The sequence below is a fragment of the Cariama cristata genome, unplaced genomic scaffold (assembly GCF_000690535.1).
Source record: "Cariama cristata isolate BGI_N322 unplaced genomic scaffold, ASM69053v1 scaffold3119, whole genome shotgun sequence".
Classification (NCBI taxonomy): Eukaryota; Metazoa; Chordata; class Aves; order Cariamiformes; family Cariamidae; genus Cariama; species Cariama cristata.
In genome coordinates, this window is record NW_009637282.1 from 7,960 (window position 1) to 32,915 (window position 24,956).

General features: G+C 45.5%; 1 protein-coding gene across 1 annotated transcript in view; it reads left to right on the top strand.

Annotated features, from left to right (window-relative positions):
- Nucleotides 1–9,129: 9,129 nt before the first annotated feature.
- Nucleotides 9,130–24,956, top strand: part of PLCD1 (phospholipase C, delta 1) — a 44,694-nt gene continuing 28,867 nt past the window's right edge. The window contains exons 1-2 of the mRNA XM_009708246.1: nt 9,130–9,229; nt 14,023–14,187. Coding sequence (XP_009706548.1) covers nt 9,130–9,229; nt 14,023–14,187 — 265 coding nt within the window. The remainder of the gene's footprint in view (nt 9,230–14,022; nt 14,188–24,956) is intronic.

The window sequence follows — 24,956 nt, forward strand, 5'->3', positions numbered from 1 at the left end:
GAGCAGGCCTCTCCGAAGGGAGCTGACGTTGGGGATTACTGGGGCAGAAAGCACCGGGAGCCTCACGGGTCTGGCTTTCACCCCAGGGCCGGTGGTAACATCTGGGCACAGCTGTTTCCCGCAGCCGTTTCTGCTGCTGCACATCGGCTTGTTTTGCAGCAATGGAATCGAATGGTACTTTCCTCGCTTGCAACAGTAAGTCTGTAGAAATGTCCTTGCCTTTCAGCTCTCTTATCTTGTCCAAGATCTTTATTTTTCCTTCTCTCTTCTCCCCCTTCCTTTGCCTTCCTATTTTCTCTCATTTGGAAGTAATGCAGCATTTAATCAGTGTTACAGGGAGAGATGACAGATTTTTCTCTGTTAATAAGGTTAGCTGTGTTGGTAGGAAGGGTGTCTTGGCTGGATAAGTGTCTGCAAGTCCAGAAAAGTTGATCGAAATCTCCTCCCCTTTGTGATGAAACTGAGAGTGGGACAGATGCTCAACTGAGTAAACTCTTTGGGCTCTGGTGAAGAGAGCAGAGACAGGATAAATCACCTTGGCTCAAGGTCTGCCCCCGAGACTCTATAAATGTTAAGTACAAAATAAGTAATGTTTCTAAACAGGAAGAAATCCCCTCTGCCCTTCCAGCAAGTGAGATTTAAGAAGATTCAATAGGTACCAAGACTGGGAGGCTTGTCTGATAGACAGGACAATGAAATATCCCTTATTCCCTTGTCTGACTTTAGTGTATTGCTTTGTTACCTCTTCATTGTATTTTACTTGCTCTGATGAGCAGAAACAGCTCAGGGCTGTGACAGCTACAGATTGAAATGGGATATTGTGATCCCACAGAAATGGGAAAAGTCTACAGTGCTTATTTTTATTTCATGAGATAGGTGCTTTCCTACTATAGATGAGCTACAAACAAAAATAAACTAATAGAGCAATAAGTGATTGACCATAAACATAATCAGTTTAGCATTACTAGGAGAAATGTGAAAAGATTTCCCCAAGCTCAAGAAATCTTCCCTCTGATTTTCCCAGATGCTAGAAATCTGACAGGAAGGTGAAACAGAGGTTAATGTTATACTTTTTGTAGGTATCTCATTCATTATACAACCACTGGGGAAGGAGAGCTAAGAAATACATCTGGAACTATTGAAATATTTCCAGTCTGGCTTGTGGGTCATTTTTCAGTGAATATTATTTAGTCTTCTGGGGTTAGGAACCAAGAAGAATTCAGTGGCTGTTTGTTAATCTATTTTCTTGTCTCAAGCAGAAAAATACACAAATGTTGAATGAGCCAAGCTTTTAAAAAAGTATTTACTGAAATTCCTTGACACATAACACACACAAGCGCCAACGTCGTTCTGAATGCCAGACCACTTAGACAAGAAAAGTTGCTCACGTGTTGGTTTGTTAACAGGATCAGACTTGTGCTATGTAGTTTGTCAGAAATTTCTCAGATACTATGGTTTACAGCTACATTTTGTCTATGGCTGTATGCTGAAATACAGTTTCTTTCTTTCAGTTTCTCTGTGGTTTTTTTCTTTTTCAACATACATACAACAACAGCTGTATTTACAATGTCAGAATTAACCACAGGCACATGGTTCAGTCTCAGTAAAATGTCTGGCAGTCAATAGGAGACACCTGGGATATCTTCTGGTAGCAGAAGCGGGTATTACTGTAGAGGAGAGTTTCTGCAAAGTTTGTATAGTTTTGTTTACTCTGCATTTGGATGGAGATCTGAGTCCTGGGAGGAAAACTGAGCATGCTCCCTTGTCTGCAGAGCCAGAGTAGCTGCTGTGATTTAGTGGTCTGTGCCTTTTATTTTGAATGCCTTTAATTCAGCTGGATGGGCTTCTTGTTCCTTATTTTATAAAGGGTCATTTACATGTAGTACGCAGTGAATCTGCTAGACTCTGTGGGCTATTAATAATCTTTCTCTTGCCTCATTAAGTTGTTTTGTTTCTGAACTGGGAGCCCTTGTGCTCGCATATATTAAGGAATAGCTAATTTGTTCTATGCCTTATTCTTATACACTGACTTTTTCATCCAAGACACTGTGCACATTGTGCAGGGAATGCCACAGCCCCATTACGGGAATGCCCTCTGCCGCAGCCCAGGGTGACAGTCAACAGGGAAGGGTTAGTAAAATCCTACAAAACACGCCATTTCCTTGTTTCTTCTGTCAACTAGTCTTGAGGATTAACTTCTAGATTTAAATTTCCAAATGAATCATCTTCACCTGCCCTTCTTAGCTGGGAGCACTGAGGAGGCTCCTTCTGGGCTTCAGCCTCCTTGGGTGGAGATAATGCCACTTGGAATCAGCTGGGATCTGCTCTGAAGCAGCCGGTGACTTTTATCTCCTTTCCTACCAACAAAATGCCCCTAGCACACCCCATCTGATGCAGGTTGTGCCTGATGCGGTTCGTGGGAGTTTTTTGAGCCATAATGTTTCTAGTACTGCAAGAGAATTTGCAATACTGACACTTCTGAGTACATTAAACATGCAACTTGTCCCTTTTTCACATAGAACAAGTAAAATTCATTTTGGGTCTTTTTTTTATCTGGAGACGAAAGCTGCTAAATTTCTGATCTGAGCAACGTCTTTTAGTAAAACTAAAGCCCACAGTTGGTTTTGAGGTTGTTGCCGGTATGCAAAGCCCCAACATCAGACCCAAAAGCAGAGGAGTTGGGGCAAGAAGATGCTTGGGGCAAAATAGATTTTACTGAGGAAATGAAAGAGGAGGAAGAAGGAAATGCAGTCACTTGGAAAACTGCTGCAGGTAGCAGAGATGAAAGGATACAGCCAACTATAGGGAAAAGCAAGAGGGAAAGGTGTGTGGAGAATAGATGCTTTGTGCAAGATCTGGAAACTCATCTGACTGGATAGACAGCTCTGGGAGCCAAAGATGTCGATGATTTGGGAGCAAAGTACAGTTTCCTTTACAGGGAGATCAAAATATATAAACAGGTATTTATGAAGGAAAGCTGCAGACAAATACTTGGTGATTTGATCATCCAAAGTGGGATTCAGCTGGCTAAGTGTAAGTATCTGCAAGAAATTTTAGGCTTATAGCAATCTAGATAGGTGAATTGTACGCTGTCTTCTCCTGGCCCCTTGTTCAGTGCACTGTAGATATCTAAACACTGTGAGACTAACCCCCAGCCCAGGCATCTCCTGGGTCCTTACCATCGGTGGAGGGTCTCGGTCCTTACCATGGTTGGAGGGTCTCAGTCCTTACTCAGTCAAGCTCATCAGAATGGAAGGCTGCAGACCTTGGTCAAACACAGAGGTTTCTCTTTATCTTTATGCAGGTTGAGAAGATTTTACCACTGTTTATTCTAAACTAAGATACTTCCACACCTTCAATGAGCCAGTTTAGACAATGTGTGGGGGGAAATCCTCACACCTTGGGCTGCCCCTCACATGGGTACCTTTTAAAGCCCTGTATGAGATACCACATGATGTCTTGTTGGCTGGTTTTGGCTAAAGTTACAGAGTGCTTAAATTCCAAATAAATCACTTAGGGGGAAAGAAAAGGATTTTTTTCCCTAGTTTTGCATAACTCAATTGTGCAATTTAATTATTGCACAAACTTTGCACTACTACAGAATGGTGGGATTGACCTGCATTTTGTCTGTGGAAGAAATTTCAGCTCCTGAAGAAAATGTCGAGAATAGCTGTTAAGTGGCCTTAAAAAATGAAGCTGGGACCCACCTACAATTTACTTTGGTTTTATGAAGAGAACATCTTCATCAGCATGTGCCTAGAAACATGACTTATGAGTTAGGCAATTGAGCTGTGTGAGTGCTTCTGGCTGTTGGTGCTGGTCCTATCCATCAAACCGATATCCTTGTTTTCAGTGCCTCTCACTCTGCAGCCAAATCTCTGTGTGCACCGTGATGGAGAGACCAGTGAAAGTCCCAAACCAAACCTTCAGTCTGGTTTTGAGTTCCAAATGCAATGAACTTTAGTTAGGTGTTTTACCTCGATTTCATCAAAAGCGCAGGGCTGTAGCTTTTGATGGGTCACAGCCAGTGCTGTGCACGGATCCAAGCTCCCTTCAAGTGAACCAGACTAGCAGAAAGATTTATGAAGATTTTCACAAATAAAGTTCACAATTTGAGCTGTCTGTGAAATGTCTGAGCAGGCAGCCTGGCTTCGTCTATACAAACCAGGGCCGGGGCTCTGTGCCGTTTAACTGCCAGCACATTCCCCAGCATGGTTTTGATTCATAGCAAGCTAGCACGTAGGATGATCTGGGTGATGGCATGTGCCTGCAGTCCTTCCCAGTAGGCAGTCTGGATATAGCCAGCCTGTTTTGGGGAAACATGGCTGGGCTGCTTGGACTGCAGAAGGGACCATTCTCCTCCCAGAGACCTTGAAGACAAGATGAGACAGCCAAAGGATACAGAGAGAAAGCGGGGCTGAGAAATATTGGACGAGGTGACAGCACGGAGCTCAGTGCACCACAAGCCTGCCCATCATACGGCTTCTTGCCAGTGTGCCAGCGGAGGAAGGTTTTAGGCAGTGATTTGAAGGACAGCTACAACGTGATACCTGGGGAGAACTCCTGTATGAAACCTTAAAGTCACCCTGCTCCGGCTCAGCAGGACCTCTCAAGCACCCTGGAAGGGAAGCAGAGTGGGCAAGAAAAGCCAATGTAAGGAAGAGAAGGAGGTTTGCTGATGCTGCCACGGGCTTTGTGGAGAAGCCCATTCTCAGTGTCACCACAAGGTGGAACTTGGTACATACCACATGCACCAGAGATGCACCCACTCTCAACAAGCAGCAGCATCTTTGCCCAAAGATGCACCGATGTTTATGGTCTCAGCACCCGCTCCCTGGTCCCCACTCCCCTGGAGGGAGCAAGAAGGGGAGTGCTGGTGTAGCAGAGCCATTGGCATTTTTTGTTGGTGGTGAGAAACCGACTGTTCTGAAGCTCTGGTGTGCCAACAGCAAGGCCTGGTCCTTGGAGGACGGGAGATGTGACAGGGGAGAATAAAGCTGGGAGCAACGAGTCGTGTCCTGGAGGTAGCAAGGAAGGAGGCAACTATGGGGGGGATGTGAGAGGGCATGAATGAAGAATGGACTCCAGAGGGAAAGGCAGGGCAGGTGGGACCCTGCCGACGTGGAAGGAGTCTTGCCGTCCCGTCCTTCAGCAGGGTCTCAGCTGGAAGACAACTTGCCATTGCTGGGACCACACTGATCCCAGGCACAGAGCTGCTAGAGAGCTGCTATAAAAGCCAGGTTGGATATAACCATGGAGCGATGGGAGATGACAAAAGGGGCCTCTGCAGAGGCACTTCACAGGTAACATCGGTGATTTGCAAAAGCACTGGAGAAACCAACGGAATCCTCTTCACTTCACAGATTTTCTGCTTTTCCGAACAGAAGCCACTGCCCAGCACTGCAGCTGGTTGTGCTCATTTCCAAGCAGCTGCTGCACTGACAGTACTCCTCATTCTAGGTGTGCAAAAGTAATCCTCAAACTTTATTTACCATCAGAAACTTCAATTTCTGAGTGCTCCATCACCCTAAGAAGTGATGGAAGGTTGTCGGGTTACTGCAGACCAGCTGAACTACAGCTTTTCAAACTCTCACTGATTCTGAGTTCACCTGGATTGAATGGTCTCACGCTTGCTGAGGACTAGGAATATGTAGGGGCAGACATTGCAGTTCATTCATGAGCAGCGATACTCTGATTGTACTGTTACTCTTATTAAAATAATTCTATTGAATTCACTGTGAGGGAGCCTGGGAGGGAAGATGATTTCAGCTACAGTGTTTCTTCAAAGAACAGCGTCATGTAAAATAGACCCATTTTTTTCTTCTTGGTAACAAATATGGAGCAAGGCACAACCTTTGGCCTCTTTAGTGGTAAAATCTCCCCTTAACATGACATTTGTTGTTTGTGAAGTAACTGCCACAGGCATTACTAGTCATAATAATCTACATCATGTGCATGATGCAATAGAGAAGTGGTGAGGTCATCACCAGCACAGGTATTTTCATTCCAGTCCTAAATTACCACAAGTCTGGGCAAATCGGCAGCTGACTTCTGTCATTTGTGTCAGTGTGGCGTAAAAAGACTATGATCAGTATTAGGGTTGCACCACTTTTGGTGTTGCCCAAATGTGGCGCTGATGGGAAAACAGGTCCAGCCCCAAGGAGCTCAAAAGCAACCTGCTTCTTCCTCTGTGAAGCGGTGATAGTGCTTCCTTAGCTCCTTTGTATAAGGATGTGACGGAGATTAATTCATTTCGGAAAACTGACTGAAGAGCAGCCTGTGCATTAAGAGTTTTCTCACAGAGCCCATTTCCTACCAGACTCTACAGACTTTCTATCTCAAGTGCCTCTTTCCTGGATATTAAAGCACCTTGCTAACTTTGGGACCACATTCTGACATCCTCGTTCACATTGATTTCATTTGTTCCATGAGTAATTTGGCTGGAATCGATAGGATGATTAGCACAGACCCGATCCTGGGCATGGGGAGATGAATAACTTCACTCATGTGACTAACGCCATTCATTTTCATGGGATCAGTCACATGGGTAAAATTGCATGCTTAGGTGTTTGCAGGCTTCGGACCCAGTCAGGTGTTACCTGCAGTGAATAAGGGTTGGAGAATTTGTCCCTAAGCCATTTGCAGGAACCACTTCCTCCAGCGCCGGAGCATGACGCAGAATCCTGTAACATCCCAAAGCAATGCCATGTAACCCACAGTATCACACTTATCTGTCAGGCTTCGTCTATGAGATGTGACATGGTATTTAAATGACCTCAAGGCCACAATAGATCCAGATCTGTTGTTTCCCAAAGCAGAGCATTTCTGGCCCAATGATCTCATCTTCATTTTAAAAACAAACTGATTTTAACTGCTTTACATCTCTGAAGGCCTCACAACAGCAAAATTTGCACATTGCTGTTCTGGAGAAGTATCTAAACTCGGCGAATGCTGATCTTGTGCTTTGTGTGTGTGCAAACTCCAGGGATAAGTACAGTAAAATGTTCTCTGAGGGCCTGGAAAGCTCTGAACAGTGCTGCCACTGGCACTGCTTATTAGGAATTAATGAGCAAATGAAGCAGAGGGGCTCCGTGTGCTCCCAAATTGATCCCTATGGGACTGTGGCTGCTGCTGGATGGGAGAGCTGGTGCGCAGAAGTAAATTGGTTTGCTAAGGCAAGTATGGGAGACCACTCTGTTCCTCACTCCTTTAATTAGATCAGTCCTCTCCAGTACAATGTGAAATATGGGAAGTCCTCAGAGACAGCTAGCTAATAAATATCATCTAGCCATTACATCATGGTGCCCACTTCCTAGCCAGAGAAAAGCAAAGCTCCCAGCTCCCAGGGGAGCACTACAGAGATTACGGCTCCGACGTCCAGCCCCGGTATGTGCAGAGGGCTCAGAAAAGGCTGGGGGTGTTCCCTCAAACACCTACTGACTGCCTGGCTAACAAGTTCAGCAATGTCCCATCCAGAAAATGCCTTTGTTCTCCTTCGCTCTCTGTGATTTGTAGTCGCTATGGGCAAACAAGGCGTTATTAGTTGTATGGCTGTTCAAGGCCATGCAATGGCTCTGCCTTGCCCCCAGAGAGTTTCTTACATGCGGCATATGGCAGTGATTAATGACTCTGATCCCGTCCTCGTGCTGGTCAAATAACCCAGTCTTCTGTGCTTATCTGTGCGTGTTGATAGGGCTTCCTTCAAAATGCGGAGAAAGAAGGGGAAGATGGCTGGATCACCAGATACCAGAAATAAAGAATATGTTTCTAAAACCTGTGTTGAATATGATGGGGGGCTGGTGATGGAGAGCCTTTGATTAGGTCTCCAGCAGAAATGGAGACATAGGTTTTGCTGTCAAGTTTCTCAGGTATATGCTGGTTCCGCAGTAAGGACCGTTCATCCCAGCTTGACTCCACCTCCCTGTAGTATCTTTACCCTGGGCTTACCTGGCAGGGCAGCAGCTAGCAAAAGCAATAACAAACCCCCCCAGTCTTTAACAGGGTTTGTAAGATCGCCTAGGATGGAACAGCTTAAGTATAGCTGCTGTGTTTCACTGCCGAAGGGGTCATGGCTAGGGAAGAGATGGATTTTAGTCCCAAACATTGCCAGGACAATGGTCATGAGTTTAAGCAAAGGGAATTTATGCTTTCATATATGAAATTCATACTGTTCATAATGAACAAATTCTTCACTAAGAACATCTAAGCTCTTGGATAGGGATCTAGATTGGCTGTGGATTCTCTGTCCTGGCACAAAACTCACCTGGACAAGGCTGTGAGCAACCTGATCTACCTTTGAAGGTGACCCCACTTTGAGTGGGTGGTTGAACTAGAGAGATCCAGAGGTCCATTCCAACCCGAATTATTTTCTGATTCTATGTAATCAGTGACTGTTAAACCACTGATGCAGGCTTATTCCTATACCAGACTGCAGGATAAATTCGGATCACAAGAATAAACCCAGAGCTATGCAGCAATGCAGGGTAAGCGACTCACCCAAGTCATACAGGAAATCGGTGGCAGAGAAGACACTGTCTGGAGTCTTAGGAAAATGCTCTTTTCTAGGTGGAAAAAGAAGAGCATTAAAAAAACAGTTTCCAAGCAGCTTTTGGGCTGCATCTGCCCTGGCTAAAGGTGTTTTTAGCTTCCTCTCTACTGCATGTCAGAGGGAGCAGATCTGCACAGAAGAGAAAGGGTGGAGCTAAGCTCTCTCTGACCCAGGCGTTTGTGGGCAGGCTAAGCTGACACAAACCCTAGGCACTGATTAGGAGCCACAAACAACATCTGGGACTCCTCCAGCCCCTGAAAGAATGCCTAAAACCCCACTGGCATATGAACTGTAGGAAAACAGTTGTTCCTTCTACCTGGGCAGCTGCCGGCAGGCACCTTGGTGTAATTTTGCATCCAGTGTGTGCTGGTGAGCAAAGCAGGAGGAGAGACTTCCCACAGTCCCACCCCCAGCTGGATTCTGCCCTCCCCTGCCTTCCTCTGCCTCCACTCCCTCCTTTGAGCCTCGTTTGACACCGCGCACGCCGGAGGCTCCTGGATGAGCAGGGATCTCTTCAGGGGTGGCGTGGCCCCCCATCCTTCCCAAATCCGGACACCTCTCCTTGAGCCCCACGCCGGATCATGCAGTGCATCCGAAGGCAGCCCAAGCGCAGCGTCTCCCAGGAAAACGTCCTACGGGAGCAGAGCCGTAGAGTGGCCGCGTTGAACGGCATCAGGCTGGGTAAGAGACAAGTTGGCCGGACCCTCGGCACTTCCACACGCTGGCAGACGCTTCATTTCTGCCTCTTTTCCCTGCGCAGAAGCAGTGCTCCACCCTAAAAGCAACTCCAAGGTTATTTTTAAACTTCCGAGGTTTCTTTTCCTTTCCTTTGCCTGTAACCACCCACCAGATGTGTAAAGCGCTTCGTTTGGGGCATCAAAGAAAGTGGGACCTCTTCGACAAAGGGGTTGGTTTCCAAATCTTTTGCTGGGCTTTCTGAACTGTCGCTGGCTGAGGGTGTTTGGGGAAGGCAGTGCCCTTTTCCTGCCTGATTGTAGGACTTCTCGGTGGTGTATTGCCAGTTGCTATAAGAGCCGGACGAACAACCGCTCAGACGTCTGCATTCACCAGATGAAAAGAAAGAGGAAACCCAGGGAGTTTCATAACTTTTGTGTCTGGCTATGAACTCATTGCTGGTTCCTGCTCTCTGGAGAGACAGCCCAAGTGGATGCGAGTCCCTTGATTTCCGTGGCTTCAGAGGGCAGGTGGCAATGGAAAATCACCATTTATGCACCCAAGTTCTTTGGATTTTATCAGAAAGGCTTTCTGCCCTTTTAAACTGGCAAACCTGAGTTATGTCTGGTCTTAAACCAGGTGGGAGAGGAAGAGCAGGCAGGAGGAGGCTTGTTTTAAGGCAGTTGTAATTAATGTGTTTGTATCGGATCAGCAGATTTACGAGTGAGCCATGCAGAAATACAGATTGTCACTGTCTTCTAACTATCTCCTTAGTGAACTCAAAGCCTGGCTGCTACCATGACAGATATTGTTTTACTGTGTTTCCTGCTTGCTGTAAACCTGAAATGGGTAAGACAAAGGTTAACGTTTTTGATGTCTTAGTGTCTAAATCTTCATAGTGCAGTATATTGACCTCATGGTTATTGCACTGCTGTGTGTGCTTGAGGTGCTCCCACCTTTGTCAAACATAATTTTCACTCTGAACATTGCCGCACACTAAATATATTCTGTTTAGAAAGTGTGTGATTGATATTTTGCGAGGAGGGGAACCTGACCCTTGAAACACACTCTTCAATTTTGCATGCCAAGTATGTATTTAGTATTTCACAGAGGATGCTAAGGAAGACACAGTCCTGCCACATGTTTCAGGCAGGATTCGGACATCTATTTCAGTGTAGTGACTGTGCTTCTCATGCCTAATGTTGTTATATAGTTGCAAACCACTGTCCTTGTCCTGCTGCACAATGTTTTTTGATTTTTAAATGATGTGTGTGTATGAGGACTCTGGTTTCTTTCATACAAGTTTCCATTGCTGTGAGGTGGAGCTCTGGACTGCAAACCTCCTCAGCTCCATGGGGTTGTTAGGCAGAAATCTTCAGGAGCTGGTTCGGGCATAAAACCTGAAATGAGGTTTCTTCTGGGAAAAGGTGTTTTGTTTTTTTTTTTTTCTGGAAAGCAGTTCAATTGACCAACTGAGAGTAATGTCCCAGGTGCGTTTGTGGTTCCTGTATCAGCAGATTAGAGAGTTTTCTGCTCCATCTCTGGCCTAACAAAATGCTGGTGCTTTGTAGATAGGAATAGAGAGGCTAAGTGACTCACCCAAGGTTGTTTAAAGAGTCTGTGGCAGTACTTGAACTGGGCATAGGAGGCAGGGCCCAAAACTCTGGCCCTCTTTCCCGGCCAGTTTAGCTGTCTGAGCTTGAATTGCTGCTAGACAGACACAGAGCAGGCCAGAAACAGGCTGTGGCCACCCAGTTAAGGGGATGCCTTTCCTTCCTCCGGGCCCGCTGTTGGGTGGTTCAGTCAGTACTGGGGGGTCACCACTGTCAGAAGTCAGCTCTGGGTGTCTGCTCTCTATCTGAAAGGCCTCCCACATCAAAGGAATGACGGAGCTGTTAGGTACCCACAATTAGCCCTCTCGGCCTTTCCTGGCCAAACCCACCATCTCCCAGAGGCAAGCTTGTCGCCGTCCCCTCCCTGACTTCTTTTGCTGCCCTCTGACTCATGCTCCCTGCCATCATTCATCTTTGCCATGCTTTCACCATGCACCAGCCCTCTTCATCTTTCCCTCCTGCTCTTGCGAAGTGCAGCGATCTCCTTTGTCAAGTCATTTAACCTGACATGCTCCTCAGGCGCAGTGGCCAAGGATGAGTGGGAGGGCTGCTCCCAGCCCATGGTTAGATCCTCTGAAGAGGAAGGGGGGGTTTGATCCACGTTAATGCACTGACTGGGCTGTGCTGGTTAGCAGGATGAAGGGCTCTGAGCTCCAGCTTGTGTCTGACCTGTGTGGATCAAGCCTGGAGGAGAGGAATCTGCCCTTGACCGCTGCTATGCCCATCCAGATTTGCCCGTATTATACTGGTACATCTTTTGGGGATGTCTGGGTAGCACGACATGTTACACATGCTGCATGCGGTGTCTGTGTAAGAAATCATGCCCCAGTTAACAGGGATTTCTCATTATACACTTATGCACACAGGCACCCAAAGGAATTGATGAGTTTTTTGCTTTCTTCCTCATGTCACCCTAGGACGGCCTGTCCTCCTCCTAGTGCCATAACGCTGCCTCGCATGGTTGGGATCTGAAGAAAGAGAAGGAATGAGGCTGGGAGCCAGAACAGAAATGTTGTGGGTGAATAGAGAGAAGGAAGAAGTTTGTTTCCTCTCCAGGAACCTTGAGGAGTACCACAGAGATATTAGTGAGGCCTAGGTCTGTGGTATCTTCTCTGCATTTGGAAGACCTTTGCCTCAGAGGGGAAGCCTTAACACTACAACTCGGGAGACCAAGGACCTGTAAAGCTGTTGTGGTGTCTGTCCTTCCTCAGGATGGTCTGGCCTCTTGTCAACCCCTGGGTATGCTTGAACCTCAGCAAACCCAGGAGGATGTCCCAGATCCCGTAGCTGGGGTCAATCTTTCGCCCTTCTGTGCTTTGAAGGAGATGGCTTTTTTTCTTCTCTCCATGAGTCTCTTTCTGAGGTTTCCAGAGGAGAAAGCATGCAAATTCTCCTCTTGGGAACCTCCAAACAGACTAGACATGAGCTGAGAGGCTCAGGGGATGCTGTAGCATGGGAAGACACTTAATTAATGAGATAGTTAATTGAATGTGGAGGAAAGAGAGAGGCCACAGCCACCTTTTCAGGATCTCCAGCTCTCACTGTGGTGCTTTCAACTCTGAATGTCTCAGCCAGGCTCAGCTCTGGGCATGCTCCTTGGCATCTGCAAAACCAGTAGAATGGTGTGAGTGGCTCACTGAGTGGACACCCCTAATATTTATCTGTGATGGAGATCTCAGGCTTTCTTTGGCAACCTAAACCACTCTTTTTAGGCCAATGTATCCCAGTTACAAACTCATAGTCCTGCTTTTTGCTGCTGCTACCGTGACCCACCTTGTTGCTCTGCAGCACCTGGCGCTTCAGTTTCCTGTATGAATTGTCAGGAGTCTGGGGATTTAGCCACTTCTCGTGCTGGGTTTTGCTTTCAAGCAGGCCTGAAGTGATATTTGGTAGTTTATTGCCTTTCCCTGTTTAAAAACCAACAATTCAAGGCAGCTGTGTCTTCCAGAGAAGAACAAACCCAATGTCACAGAATGCTACACTGCGACATAAATGTTATTGCATAAATCAGTTAACTTCAATTTCTGCTTTGTGAGGCCCAGCATTATGTTTACGTAGCACTGGAAAATTTCCCATGATGTAAGTGTCAGGTGGCTGCAAGTGGCCAAGTGGTTATTTGCATTGTCAAGATAAGGTTAGCAAAAATCCCATTGAGTTGGGATGTGCTTGATCAGTACTGCAGAGTTAAATGCTGCTTCACTAGCTTTGAATCAGCCTTTCATGCAAGGTCAAAGAGATGCAAGTTGTCTATTACAGAAAGCCCGGGATGTGTTTCTTGTGTTTCATGCTTTCACCCTCCCCAGCCCAAATGCTCTAGATCTGTAATTAATGGTTGGGTTAAGGGACAGATTCTCCAAGGTATTTAGGTACATGGAAGTCATACACTGCTGGGACATTCAAAACCACGTAGAATGCTAAATCTATGTTTTCAAAGTCTCAGCTGATGCCTGTTGCCTCTCTAGATGTCCAAGTGCCTTCTTGAATCTAGGCTAAGATGTGAAATCTGAAGTTCCCGGAACCAGAAGGTCTGGTTATTATTACTTGGCGTTGCAGTGGCCTAGTAGGGTAAGAAAGGTAAAGGTCTTCTCGGATACTAGCTGGTCAATGAGGAAAGCATAGCTGCTACCTTATTGCTACCTTATTGATGTGATGCTGCCTGTCACCAAACATATCTGTGTATGTCCTAAGCTTCATGACACCGATCTTCAAAATTCCCATGTGGACAGGAGGAGATCTTCGTGTATTGTTTCTACAAAAGAAATTTGTCACAGAATAGATTTGAAATCACTTGAGAGTTCTTGACAGTACTCCAATTACAAGTCATACATCTTTCTTTCCTCTGCTTTTGCTGTTATGTTGTTGGTTTTGTTGTAGTTTTTGCATCCTAACATTAGACTATATTTGCTGAGAAGAAGATGTTTTATGTTTGTAAACCACCTGAGAATTATAGTACAAAAGTCTTTGCACTCAGTCTAAGAAATCTACAAGGCTCCAGTGTCTTTTGTGAGGATAAAGAGAAATGCATGGCAAATTTCTGGGTCTTTCTGCTCTGCTCTCCTCCCCAGACCTGGCTGCACTGCAGTGGTCTGTCTATGTCTGTGGTTAGTATCCTGTGGAAGGGAAGACCCTATGAGCATCATTTCTTGAGTTGACTCTTACAACATTACCACTGCTGTTTCTCCACAGGCCTGAAAGATGACAAGGATCTGAAGTTCCTCCTGAAAGGCAGCCAGCTGCTAAAAGTGAAGTCAGGCTCTTGGAGAAAGGAGCGATTCTACAAACTCCAGGAGGACTGCAAAACCATATGGCAGGAATCGAAGAAGATGCTGAGGTCCCCAGAGTCACAGATCTGTGAGTAAAGTTTTCTTCATCATAGGTGTGGGGCGTTGTGGGCAGAGGTGCTTGGGGTGAACCAGGACCATTATGCTTGCGGTCTGGAGGTAGGGCTTGGAGCAATGGGACCAGATCCTTCATACCTCCTGTAACACACAAAGGGATGCTGTCAGCTCCGGAGACAGCTGGGAAGAATCTGCCGTGTCAGGAATAGCCACATTTCCCAAGCTCATGAGCTACTGCTTAAAATCGTTGTGGGGTGGGCCATGCTGGTCTCAGCAGCTCTGCCTGGCTCATTTCCTCCCCAAAGCAATAGTTCAGGTTACTCAGGTGCCTGAGCCCTAATGCTCGGTGTGAGACATGGCTTGAGCATCTGCAGTGTGGCATGGTGCGCTTGGGCTGTTGGTCTGGGCTCTGCAGGGACAATTTTCTGCCTGCAGCCCCCGGGAAAGCTGGCGTTTAAAGCCTCACAAGGGAACCACAGAGATGTGGAGATCCAAGGGCTGGCAGGAGATATCTCTAGGAAGGAAACCTGTTCTCATCCTGATCTTGGAAATTCAGAATCTGCCTCATTGTAAATCCAGATACCACAGTCACCATTATATGGACACAGGAAAAGCCATTCTGTCTCAGCATCACCCTGCTTGGGGCCATAACTGGTACCAGGAGCCCAAGTGTGCAATCAAAATGGCATCAGGCAGGGTGTGTATCTGTTTTTTCTTCTCATTTGATATTTTTCTGACAGATTTCTCTGTCACTAATTATCACAGTCTTGTAAAGCCAAGAGGTAAATTAATAATGTGGAATATATTTTATGGCATGTTGGCATGTAGAACGTGCTGCCCATGTTATTCACACAATTTTTTTTGGTAACAATCACAATTATCTAAATGAAGGGTGGGTCTTCCAAATTACCCCCCTCCTACAAGCAGTGATAAGCTTTTCAGTGGGAGGAGTAAGGTAGCAGGGCAAAATATCTTCGGTTTATAGCCCTGACAACCATACTCTTCTCACTCTTGGGCACCTCATTTAATCTCTTTGTGCATCCTTCCCCACATGTTTCTGTTCTCCTCCTCTATCTAGCTACAAAAGGCTTTGGACTCGAGACTGTCCCTTTCTGTGTGTTTGCATGCCCAGCATGGCAGGGCCCTGAGCTCAGCCGGGCTAGTTAGGTACCACTACAATAATCCATGATAACAACAACAAACGCAGAGACCTTGTGAATATTTGCTGCCTAGGAACGCCTGCTCTGTTGAGCTCTGTCCTATATAAAAGCAAAGTCCTTTCCCAGATAATATCTTGCTATAAAACAAATAAGGACATGAGTTTAGAAGAATGACTTTCAGAGCTTTCTTTCCTGTTCTCTGAGCCAGAAGTTTCCAAATTATGGGGGCTGAGAGCACCTCCAGCAACAGTCCTGACCCCAGGTGGTCCTCTGAAGTAAATGGGAGGACATCCTTGTGCCGTGGCTTCAGGGACCTTGACGTCTGCTTGGAGAAGCACTGGTCGAACGCATTGCCTCCTTCGCTGGGGCAGCGACATGGAGAGCTGGGGCAACTGTAACTTTTTTATATACTGATCTGCAATAAAAGCCCTGCAGTGAGATCAAATCCTTTGAGCTGGGTGTTGGGCACAGGCTGGGAGTGTGTCTGAATGGGTGTGGATTTACAGCACTCAAGATGCACTTTGCTAACTGGGCACAACCAACATTGCCACACTGCTGGAGACAAAGGCAGTGCCACTGCAGAAAGGAGAACTTGATGTGACCTGGGAGTATCCTCAGTGCAAAGTGAAGATGGAGTAATATTGCCTACTGACTCACACCCACATGTATGCTCCATAACAATGCCTGCATGCATGCACACCTTTCCCCGGAGAAAGATTCTTTGTTTTGTCATTAGGATAGCAGGAAGGGAGACGAAACAGTCAAGGCAGAGTTGTCCTTGCTGCTCTGGAAAAGCAAGCCCTGGCAGGGCTCCGGCTGGACAGGCTTTGCAGTTGTACACCCGGCTGGCTGCAGGAGCGTGCCTGGTGCCAGGTTGACCTACCAAGCGTGCTGGGGCAGGCTGTGTCCCTCCTGCTCCCGCGAGGATATGAAGCTGTGCCTGCAGTTGTGGTGCAAGCTTTTGGGAGGGCTGGAGGGCCACCTCGGGGCTGCTTTCAACAGGTGCTTTGGACACACCTGAACCTGGAAACCAACAAGAGAAATGAGTACTGACTGGCCAGTCCCAAGCCATAACCCCAAGGACATCCATTTTCCCATGCCTTTCTCCTCTGTCTGTCCTCTGAAACCTTCCATTCCCAAGTTTTCAGAGTGATTGCTCAGTTTGAGTTTCTTTCTTGAACTTCACCAGGCTGCTTCGGGTTTAGGTATAGAGAGGATTACCCGTGGTTACTGTTGTGTCCTCTGGTGGGCTCTATCACTACAGCTGCCTTCTCCTTCGGGCCAGTGTGTGAAGGCAGTCAAATCAGAGGAAGAGTGCAGGGTCATGATTTGATACTCAAAATCAGGAACTTCAAGGCAAGTCTCTCCAGGGGGTCACCCTTCCTTGTTAATAGATAGTAACTTTGTCCTCCAGTACAAAGCCTTTCTAAAACTGCAGATAAGCTGCCTTTTTTAGGAAGGAAAAATAATGAGCAGAATGGAAACTGGGAAGTTTTGACATCAGGTCTAATCTTATCTGCAGCATTACTGACAGCAAGAAGATGGAGGCACCTCGGAGGAGGAAAGTCTGGGTAGGGTAAAGGTTATGATTTTGTTTGGACAGTTTCCTGTTATTCCTGTTCCTGTTCTTATAATCATGCAGAAAAGCTATTTGTAAACCATTGTGTGATGGTGTCTAATAGATAAAACTGGGGACTGCCAAGGTTAGACAGAAGAATCTCAGATGCTTGAAGTTAAAAAACCCCAACATATCAGGGTTTTCACAGGCACAGATGTTGCCTGGATCAGATACATGGGGTACAACCAGTAACTTCCTCTGTTGTCTTTATTTTAAATAACTGGAAATTTAGATTGGGTGTTGTGTTGATTGATAGCTGTATTACCCACAGGGCTTTTTGGGGGATAGGCTGCCAATCCAATACGGTTTCTACGCAGATAGAACATAATCAATTTTTTCCTTATTATCCATAATCCATTATTTTTCAGTATGTTCCATTTAGGCCCAAGGGAACAGTTTTGTTTTGTTTTGTTTTGTTTTTTTTTCCAAAAGCCCTTGAAGCATCTCAAGTGGTCGGTTTTCCAACAAACATCTTATGCCCTGTGTGTATTCTCTGGTCAGCTCCAGCAGAAACATAGGAGTGGTAGGCACAAAGGGCTGCACAAAAGCACCTTTAAAAATCCATTTTTTCACCATAACCTGCTACATCCCATGTGTCAGCTGCTCACCAGGCCCATAAGCACACTGCTGCTCTCTGTTATCTTAAATGTTGAGTAGAGCCACGGTCAGGGTGGATGCTTCTTTGGCCCATGAGGCTTTTACACACAGGACATGTTTCTACTTGGGCTGAGAAAACAGGGTTCAAGTGGCAGGATTAACAGTTTGGGGGCAAAGAAAAGGTTTGTGCAGGGGAGTTGGTAAGAACAGTTCAGTCAGAGCTAGTTCACTCCTGAGCATCACTATGGTGGGAGGGAAGAAAGTAAAAGGAGGCGGAGGGAGTTGTGTTGAAAGAGCAGCAGCCTGTCAGTAACACTCTCTTCTTTAGCTGTGCTCAAATATCAGGTCTCACCTATGTGAAAAAAAAGAGCGAAAAGGCATGCGCTCCTTTCAGTGAAATCGATTTTTTGAAAGTCTTTTCTTAAACCAGCTGAAATCCGTAGTGTGAGCTCACTTAAGCCTGACTCAATCCCTTTAAAAACTCTCTGAACTTGGGGATTTGTAGGGATGGTTGAAAATGTTCCAGTGAAACGTCCTTTTGGGCTTTTTGTGGAGAAACAGAAAGGAAAAGCCAGAAGGACACACTGCACCAAGGATAACTCACAGGAGGTGTGTCACTGAGTCATGAGCAGTGTCATCAAGAGAGAATTTTAGGAGTTTTGGCTGAAATATTTCCATTTCTGGCCAAAAGCTTTACTTAAAAACTATTATTGTTGGTTTGTTTTTTTTTTTTTTCCTGTATTTTGATTACAAGAATCAATTTTGGGAGCAATTTACAGAGGTAAGCTAAATTCCATTGCACAACTGAATGTTGCAAGTGATGATGCAAGTATTATTATTTAAAGTCATGAAACTGATATTTTGATCTAATGCTTAATTATCCTTACTAAAACGCACGGAATTTCTTCCAGTTCCTCTGACTTCTGACCCAATTATGGGATATTTCTGCATGGTTTGAACACAGTATAAAAGCTTTATGTTTACAGCCTACTACCAGTGTTCAGCAGAAAACTTTTTTCCTTCATTTTTGAGTTCCTGTGAAATTTAGGAACACCCTTAAAATGCCATGCAGTGAACATAGCATACCATTTTTGTGAAAGAATGAACCATTACCTTCATTGAATTAATGCCCTGAACTTGCTTGCAGAAGAATAGAAAGGAAGTGATATTGTTCTGTGCTTGCTCAAGTCAAGAAGTGAAAACTTTAAGTTGTTCCTGATAAGTGCCTAAAGTCAACAGAAACTCTCAGCAACCCGTATACACACAGCAGGCAGTTGACTGCAGCAAAAGCTTCCTTTTGGAGCTGGTTAGGCAGTTTCTTTAGGAATCATTTCTTCACAGTCAGAAAAGTATTTGTCCCTGGAAAAATATTTGCTGATGTGAATGTGTTATGCAAGGCGGCCGTCAGCTGTGAAAACAAAACTGTCTGTCTGTGGGTCTCATTAGTTTTTATCAAAATCACTCAACCCATAAAAGAGTCATTTCAAATGCAGAACCGCCTGTTTTTTAGATTTAATTTTGAATCAGGCCACCGCATGCGTTGCTGGGTCAGTTTTCATCACAGGCAGTGTGCTGACAAATATTGACCTTATTCTCCATAGCATATGTTAAATGCAAAGACAGAAGCGTTGAGAGCCTTAGATCCAAATTTAGCTGCCCTGTAATGGCAGGAGAAGTAAGGACTGGTTGCAGAAATAGTTTGCAGGTCCCTGGTTGTGATGTGTGGAAGGAATGTAAATAGAGAACACGCTATTTACATCAACACCCCAAGCTGTGATGGGTAGACAGAAAGATTGGGTAAAGACCTTATATTAAAAGATATTTCCAAACAATCTGTAAAATTACATGTGCATTATATCACTGGTTGTCAGCTGGTGACACACACCAGGAATGAGGACAGGCTGCTGTGCAGCAGATCTCAAGTTAAAACAACGTGTTGAGCAAGTCAGTGGAGGGGGAGAGGAGAAAAGAACGGATGAGGAATCAGCAGCTGGGACCTGCAGTAATTCACACACAGGGAGACAGATGAAAGAACGATGTGGTCAGGGCTAAGAAGGCACAGCACAGTGGGGCTCATGCTAAACCCACCCTTGAATCATTTTGTTAAAGCATCCCTCAGGGATGAGGGTGATGGATAGCCTTTGGTGTTCCCGGTCCAGGGAGCTGACAGTGCTCCAGCTCCTGCTGATTACAAAGGTCCTGATCCCAACTGTGTTTGGCCATTAGCATCAGGCACCTACGGTGAAACTAAAATCCGCTAAACTACTTTTTCTGGGGTGAAACCAAAGAGAGAAGTAGCACGCAGTGTGTTGTGAAATCCATGTGGTCTCTCTGCAGCCATCCTGGCTGGCAGAGCAGTCCTGGGGTCTAGTAGCAGCTTTCATCTGTTCTTGACAAGATGCTAAGCCAGCCTGGCTGAGCTGCAGCTGGTGAAGGTCTGATCTCTCTGCAGACATGCAATATAGTGTGCAAATACGATGCAAGCTATTAACAGCTGAGGACATTTCTCATCTGCATTTCCTGACAGCAAACAGAAGTGGCTTACTGAGACAATTAGAGTGGGATGGGGTAATTCAACGTGACTGAATGCCACATTGCAGAGATCACTTCTTAAAGACAGGGAGGTAGGATAAGGAAAGGAAAGGATCTGAGCAGTATTTCCTCCAGAGTGAAAAATCTGTCCCCCTCCCCTCACAAGTAACTCAAGGATAGCTGTTTTGGCAGTGCCTCCAAGTGCCCATACATTGACCCTCCTCTGCCTCTTTATCAGCAAAGGCACAAGGAAGGAGAAGCAGCTTTTGGTCCTTGTCCTTCACGTGCTCAGTGATTTGCAGGAGATGCAGGTTCAGTTCCTCATCCTCTCTTCTCTGTAAGACCCTTGACAAAATGTCTCTTCTCAAAGGACTGCCTGTCAAACAGGAGGAAGGCAAAGGGTGATTGCTCTCTGCCTCCATTCCTCCTCTCCCTGTATTCTTTAGGGTTAGCAAAGTGTTTTACTGACCACGCTCCCGGCACAGTCTGGACATTTCACCGGAGGAGCAGTGACAGGAGAAGAGATGGAGAACCCAGTGGCCAGGGCTCTTCTCTTAGACAAGTGCTCAACCTTGTCAGGTTTGTCCTTCTGGCTCTTCAACACTTGTATTTTTGGCTGCCCAATGGCTCATAGTGCATACACATGACTCGGATGCGCTTCTGAATCCTGAAAGCTGTGGGGTTACAGCTTGTAGGGTGATGGGGAGACTGAATTTATGTCCCTCTCCGTACTGCTTCCTGCAGGAGTGGTTCTCACACAAGTGGTCATCCCCTCTCCACGTGCACGTAGGGCTGAAATCCTTGCACTGGGGTGTGTTTGAGGGCTGCTTGTGGAGGGTGGCCAGGCCAGCCCAGGTCCTGCTGGAGGGAGGAAGGGAATCTTTTGTGCAGGGGCCATTTGAAGGAAGAAACTAACTTCTGGGGCATGGGGGAGATTTTGAGTCAGGCAGAGGCACAGGTGAGGCTCTGCACCTGCTCAGCAAGGTTTTGTGGGTCACTGTTTTGGACTTGGGTACTTGCAGACTCTCTGAGTCTGGTTACAGGCACATCAGTGTGAATCACAGCTTTTGTTTTCCTTTGAGAGCCACTCCTCTTCCTTCTGCATGAGGAGATGAGCTTGCAAGTGTAACAGCAAACTCCTTGAAAGCCATGAAGAGAGAAATTCAATTCAAAAGAGACGCCCAAAAGATAAATGTTGGTTACTTGAAAACATCATAGCTGTCAAAACTGGCCTCCTGCGTCCTGCGAGCCTGACTCATACCTGCCTGCTAATGCCTCGGGTGAAACGGGAGAAGGGCACTGGGCTGAGAATTAGCAAGGGAGGAGCACAAGGGCAGTATCCAGTGATGAAAACTCAAAAGAGGATTAAAAAGAAAGTTCTCAACATCTCCCTGGGACTAGTTCAAACAGGAGTAATTTCACTAGCTCCAGAGAATGCTGCTGTATGTCCGTGTCAGTGGGGAGCCTTCGGCTGTGGCACTGGCCAAGCGGCATCCACAGCAGCCAGCAAGGCTGACTGGAATGTAACCTGTTTGACTCGATGTCTGGAGGCCAGGAAGGACACAAGCTTCCTTGTGTTGTGCTTCATGTTTTGGGCTTTACACAAACCACCTCTTCAGCAGACATAAACACTCAGGAGAAGTAGATGCAAACTTTCCAGATTCTCTTCTGCGTGTGCTTACCTCCCCGCTGTGGCGTGATGGGGAAGGAGCAGGGAGGTTTCAGGGATCTATGATTGATGGGTATTTGCTGTAACTGTTCCTTTGCTGTGAAATGTCTCTGTCCCCCAGTTATTTCTGATTTCTCCTTGCAAATAGCTCAGCTGAGCACACAGTTAGTTTGGGACTGCTAATAAAGTATGCTCACTGCCTGGGAGCAGCTGATAATGTACTCATGCTGGGCTAAGATTTTCCAGAAGAGATAACATTTGCAGATGGCTTAGGCCGACTCCTTTGGCTTCAGCTTTTTTGTTGATAGACAAAAGCAGTACACATGACCAAGCTATGGAAAGCTTGAAGAAGTGTCCTCCCTTACCCTGCTTTTTTAACAGTTCCTGCGTTGATAGTTTCTCTCCTTGTCTCTTGCGTGACTACAGTAGACACCAATCCTGTTCTTCAGCCTTCCTTGTACATTTTCTGCATTGAGGAGTGGTGTGTCCTCTCTCATCCTCTTTTCAGCATAACCCAAAGAGATCAAGGCAGCCTGTGCAGACATAGGTTTTCAATTTTTTTTCCTCCCACACAGCTCTCTTTTCCAGTGGATTCACTTTGCCAGGTAATGGTTTCCAAAGAATCCATTCTAAATTTCCAATATTTAACATCAGATTTTCTAGTCTTGGAAACACTAGGTTGTTGCCAACCCAAATTTCAGGGATTGATTGCACAAGCAGAGTAGCTAGCCATTCTGAAGGGACAATAACTCTTATGAGCCAAGCAGTGGTGAGCAGTTGGCAGGTGATGAGGAACAAGAGGATGATGATCCTTCCACTTGCACTGCCATAACCAGAAGAGACCAGGAGTGGAGGAGAATCACCTGCTTACAGATCATCTGCATAGCATATGTCTGCATCTGAGATGCTCAGCCTGGGCTTCCTTTATGGTCAAGGGTACACTGTAGCCGTGGATTAAGGGTATGATTTATCTTACCCTAAAGTTTTTGTCTAAATAGGACAGAACATTTGTGTTCCAAAAGCTTATTTTTTTCCCCATCGGCTGTAAAAGGAGCCCAGCTAAACTTTAGACTTTTTAACTGAACTGAATCCGTCCAAACATGATAACATCCTTTACATTAAGGGTGTAGTTCTGCCTAAGGCACAATCACTATCATTTGCCCAATGTCCTAGTTAATGGGTAAAATCACCAGCAAGGCTCTCTGTTACTAGCCCAGCTGCAAGGGAATTGCAGCCCTTTTCTTCCAAGGATGATTTTAGTACTCATAACCATAAACTTTCACTCTGCGGTAAATTGGCCAGATAACGTAATTCCACGGCAGCCCATCCCAACGCAACCTTTTCCTCCCCTCCCCTCTGACTGATCAACTGTTGGCCTTTATGAAGTGATAATAAAAGACCACACAAAGATAATTGCTCATAATTGTCAGGGAGAAGCTTTGCTCAGAAGCTCCAGGAAGGTCCTCATGGTATGTTCTTGTATAGGAACCAAACCAGCAAAGTGCTGTGGAAGATGTTTGACCACCCCAACATGTGGTGAGAATTTAAAGCAAATGTGAAATGTTGGTTTTGGAAAGTCACTGATTTTTGAAGACTGGAGTTTTGGGTATTTGGGTTTTTTTGTTTCTTTTTGTGTTTTTTTTGTAGGTTTTTTGGGTTTGTTTTGTTTTTTTCTCAGCAGCTAGGCATTATCATGACTGCCCTGGGAAAAAAGGAAAGCTTTCAAACGTATTTGGGGTTTTTTGGTTCTTTTTGGGGTTTTTGTAGGTTTTTTGGGTTTGTTTTGTTTTTTCTCAGCAGCTAGGCATTATCATGACTGCCCTGGGAAAAAAGGAAAGCTTTCAAACTCTAGTGAACAGCTGATGAATTTTGGATGATCCCTGAGTAGCCATGCTGAAAACGTGCAGGACGGATACTGAGTTGTGTTTTTCTGTACTGTCGACTTTGAATGAACTAAGCACTTTAATGGTGAAATTGCACAAATTTAAGTGAAGGAGCAGATAAAATGGATGTTTTAAAGGCAAGTTTTTCCTATTCAGCTAAACAGTGGGAATATTTTACACTCACATACTACTTTTCAACAAAGCTCCTTCAAGACAAGCAAAAGTAAAATCCATCTCACACATCTGTGAGAGAAAATAATTTTCGCCTGTAATTTACAGTTTGAGGTACAGGAGAAGTTAAGCTAATTTGTTTTGTTTTTTCAAATTCCTGTGATTATATTGATTTTTTGGCATGCTTGTTGTAGAAGATGGCTGAACACGTGTGTTGCCTTTTCTGCGTATGCCCTGAGATGTTATTGGTAGATGTTTGCAAAATGTTAACTGGTCTGTCTCCCACCCAAGAAGATCTAATGAGACTTTCTTGGTTATGGTCCCCAACACTGTTTGCAAACATTTTTGCCATTTTTTGTGGGTAGGTGCCATCCCTACTTCAGTGTTCAGTTTCTCAGCAGTCAAATATGGTTAATCAGTTTCTGCCTTTTCCTCTCAGTCCTTTGTAGATGTATTAAGCAGCCCATGAAAGACAAAAAGAGATGGTGCATGCTACTGGGAGCTTACCTGATTTCAGTGCAGTTTGCAGGCACCTGCATTCTCTCAGGGGCAATGTAGGGGTGTCTCCGTTACTTACATTTGTTTAATAATGTCGTCTCTTGAATGCACCACTCTTTCTGGATTGCTTTGTGTGTGTCTTTTGCAAACTTGGTGTGACTTCAGGGCTCATTTCCACTAGCTGAGGGGCAGAGATGGAAATGGGGAAGCATAGTCTTCAAAGCAGTGTTCTGCCTTCTTACAGCAAAGACGATCAAGTCTACCCTTGATAGAGGTGAGGATGGAGTATGGGTGACACCAAACTTCTCTGAAGCTTTGGTCTTTGCCTCCCTATTTGCATTAGTATGACTGAGAAAAATATATAGGATTTCAAATTTTATCTTCTCACTTTTTTGCAAACTAAAGAATGACTATTTTGGTCCCTGCCTGCCTCTTACCGAAGTCACCGCTCATTTTCCCATGAGGTGATGTTCACAGGGTGGCACAGCTCTGCTCTCCTCACTGTCAGGTGCGGGCGGAGATCAAGCCAGGGATGCTCCAAGGACTGGAACCAAACTCTTGGCAGTGATTTGTATCTCATAAACACGATATCACAGTATGGCATCTAGTGCATATTCTGCTGCTTTGTTAAATAAAAAACACAGGGACAGAGTT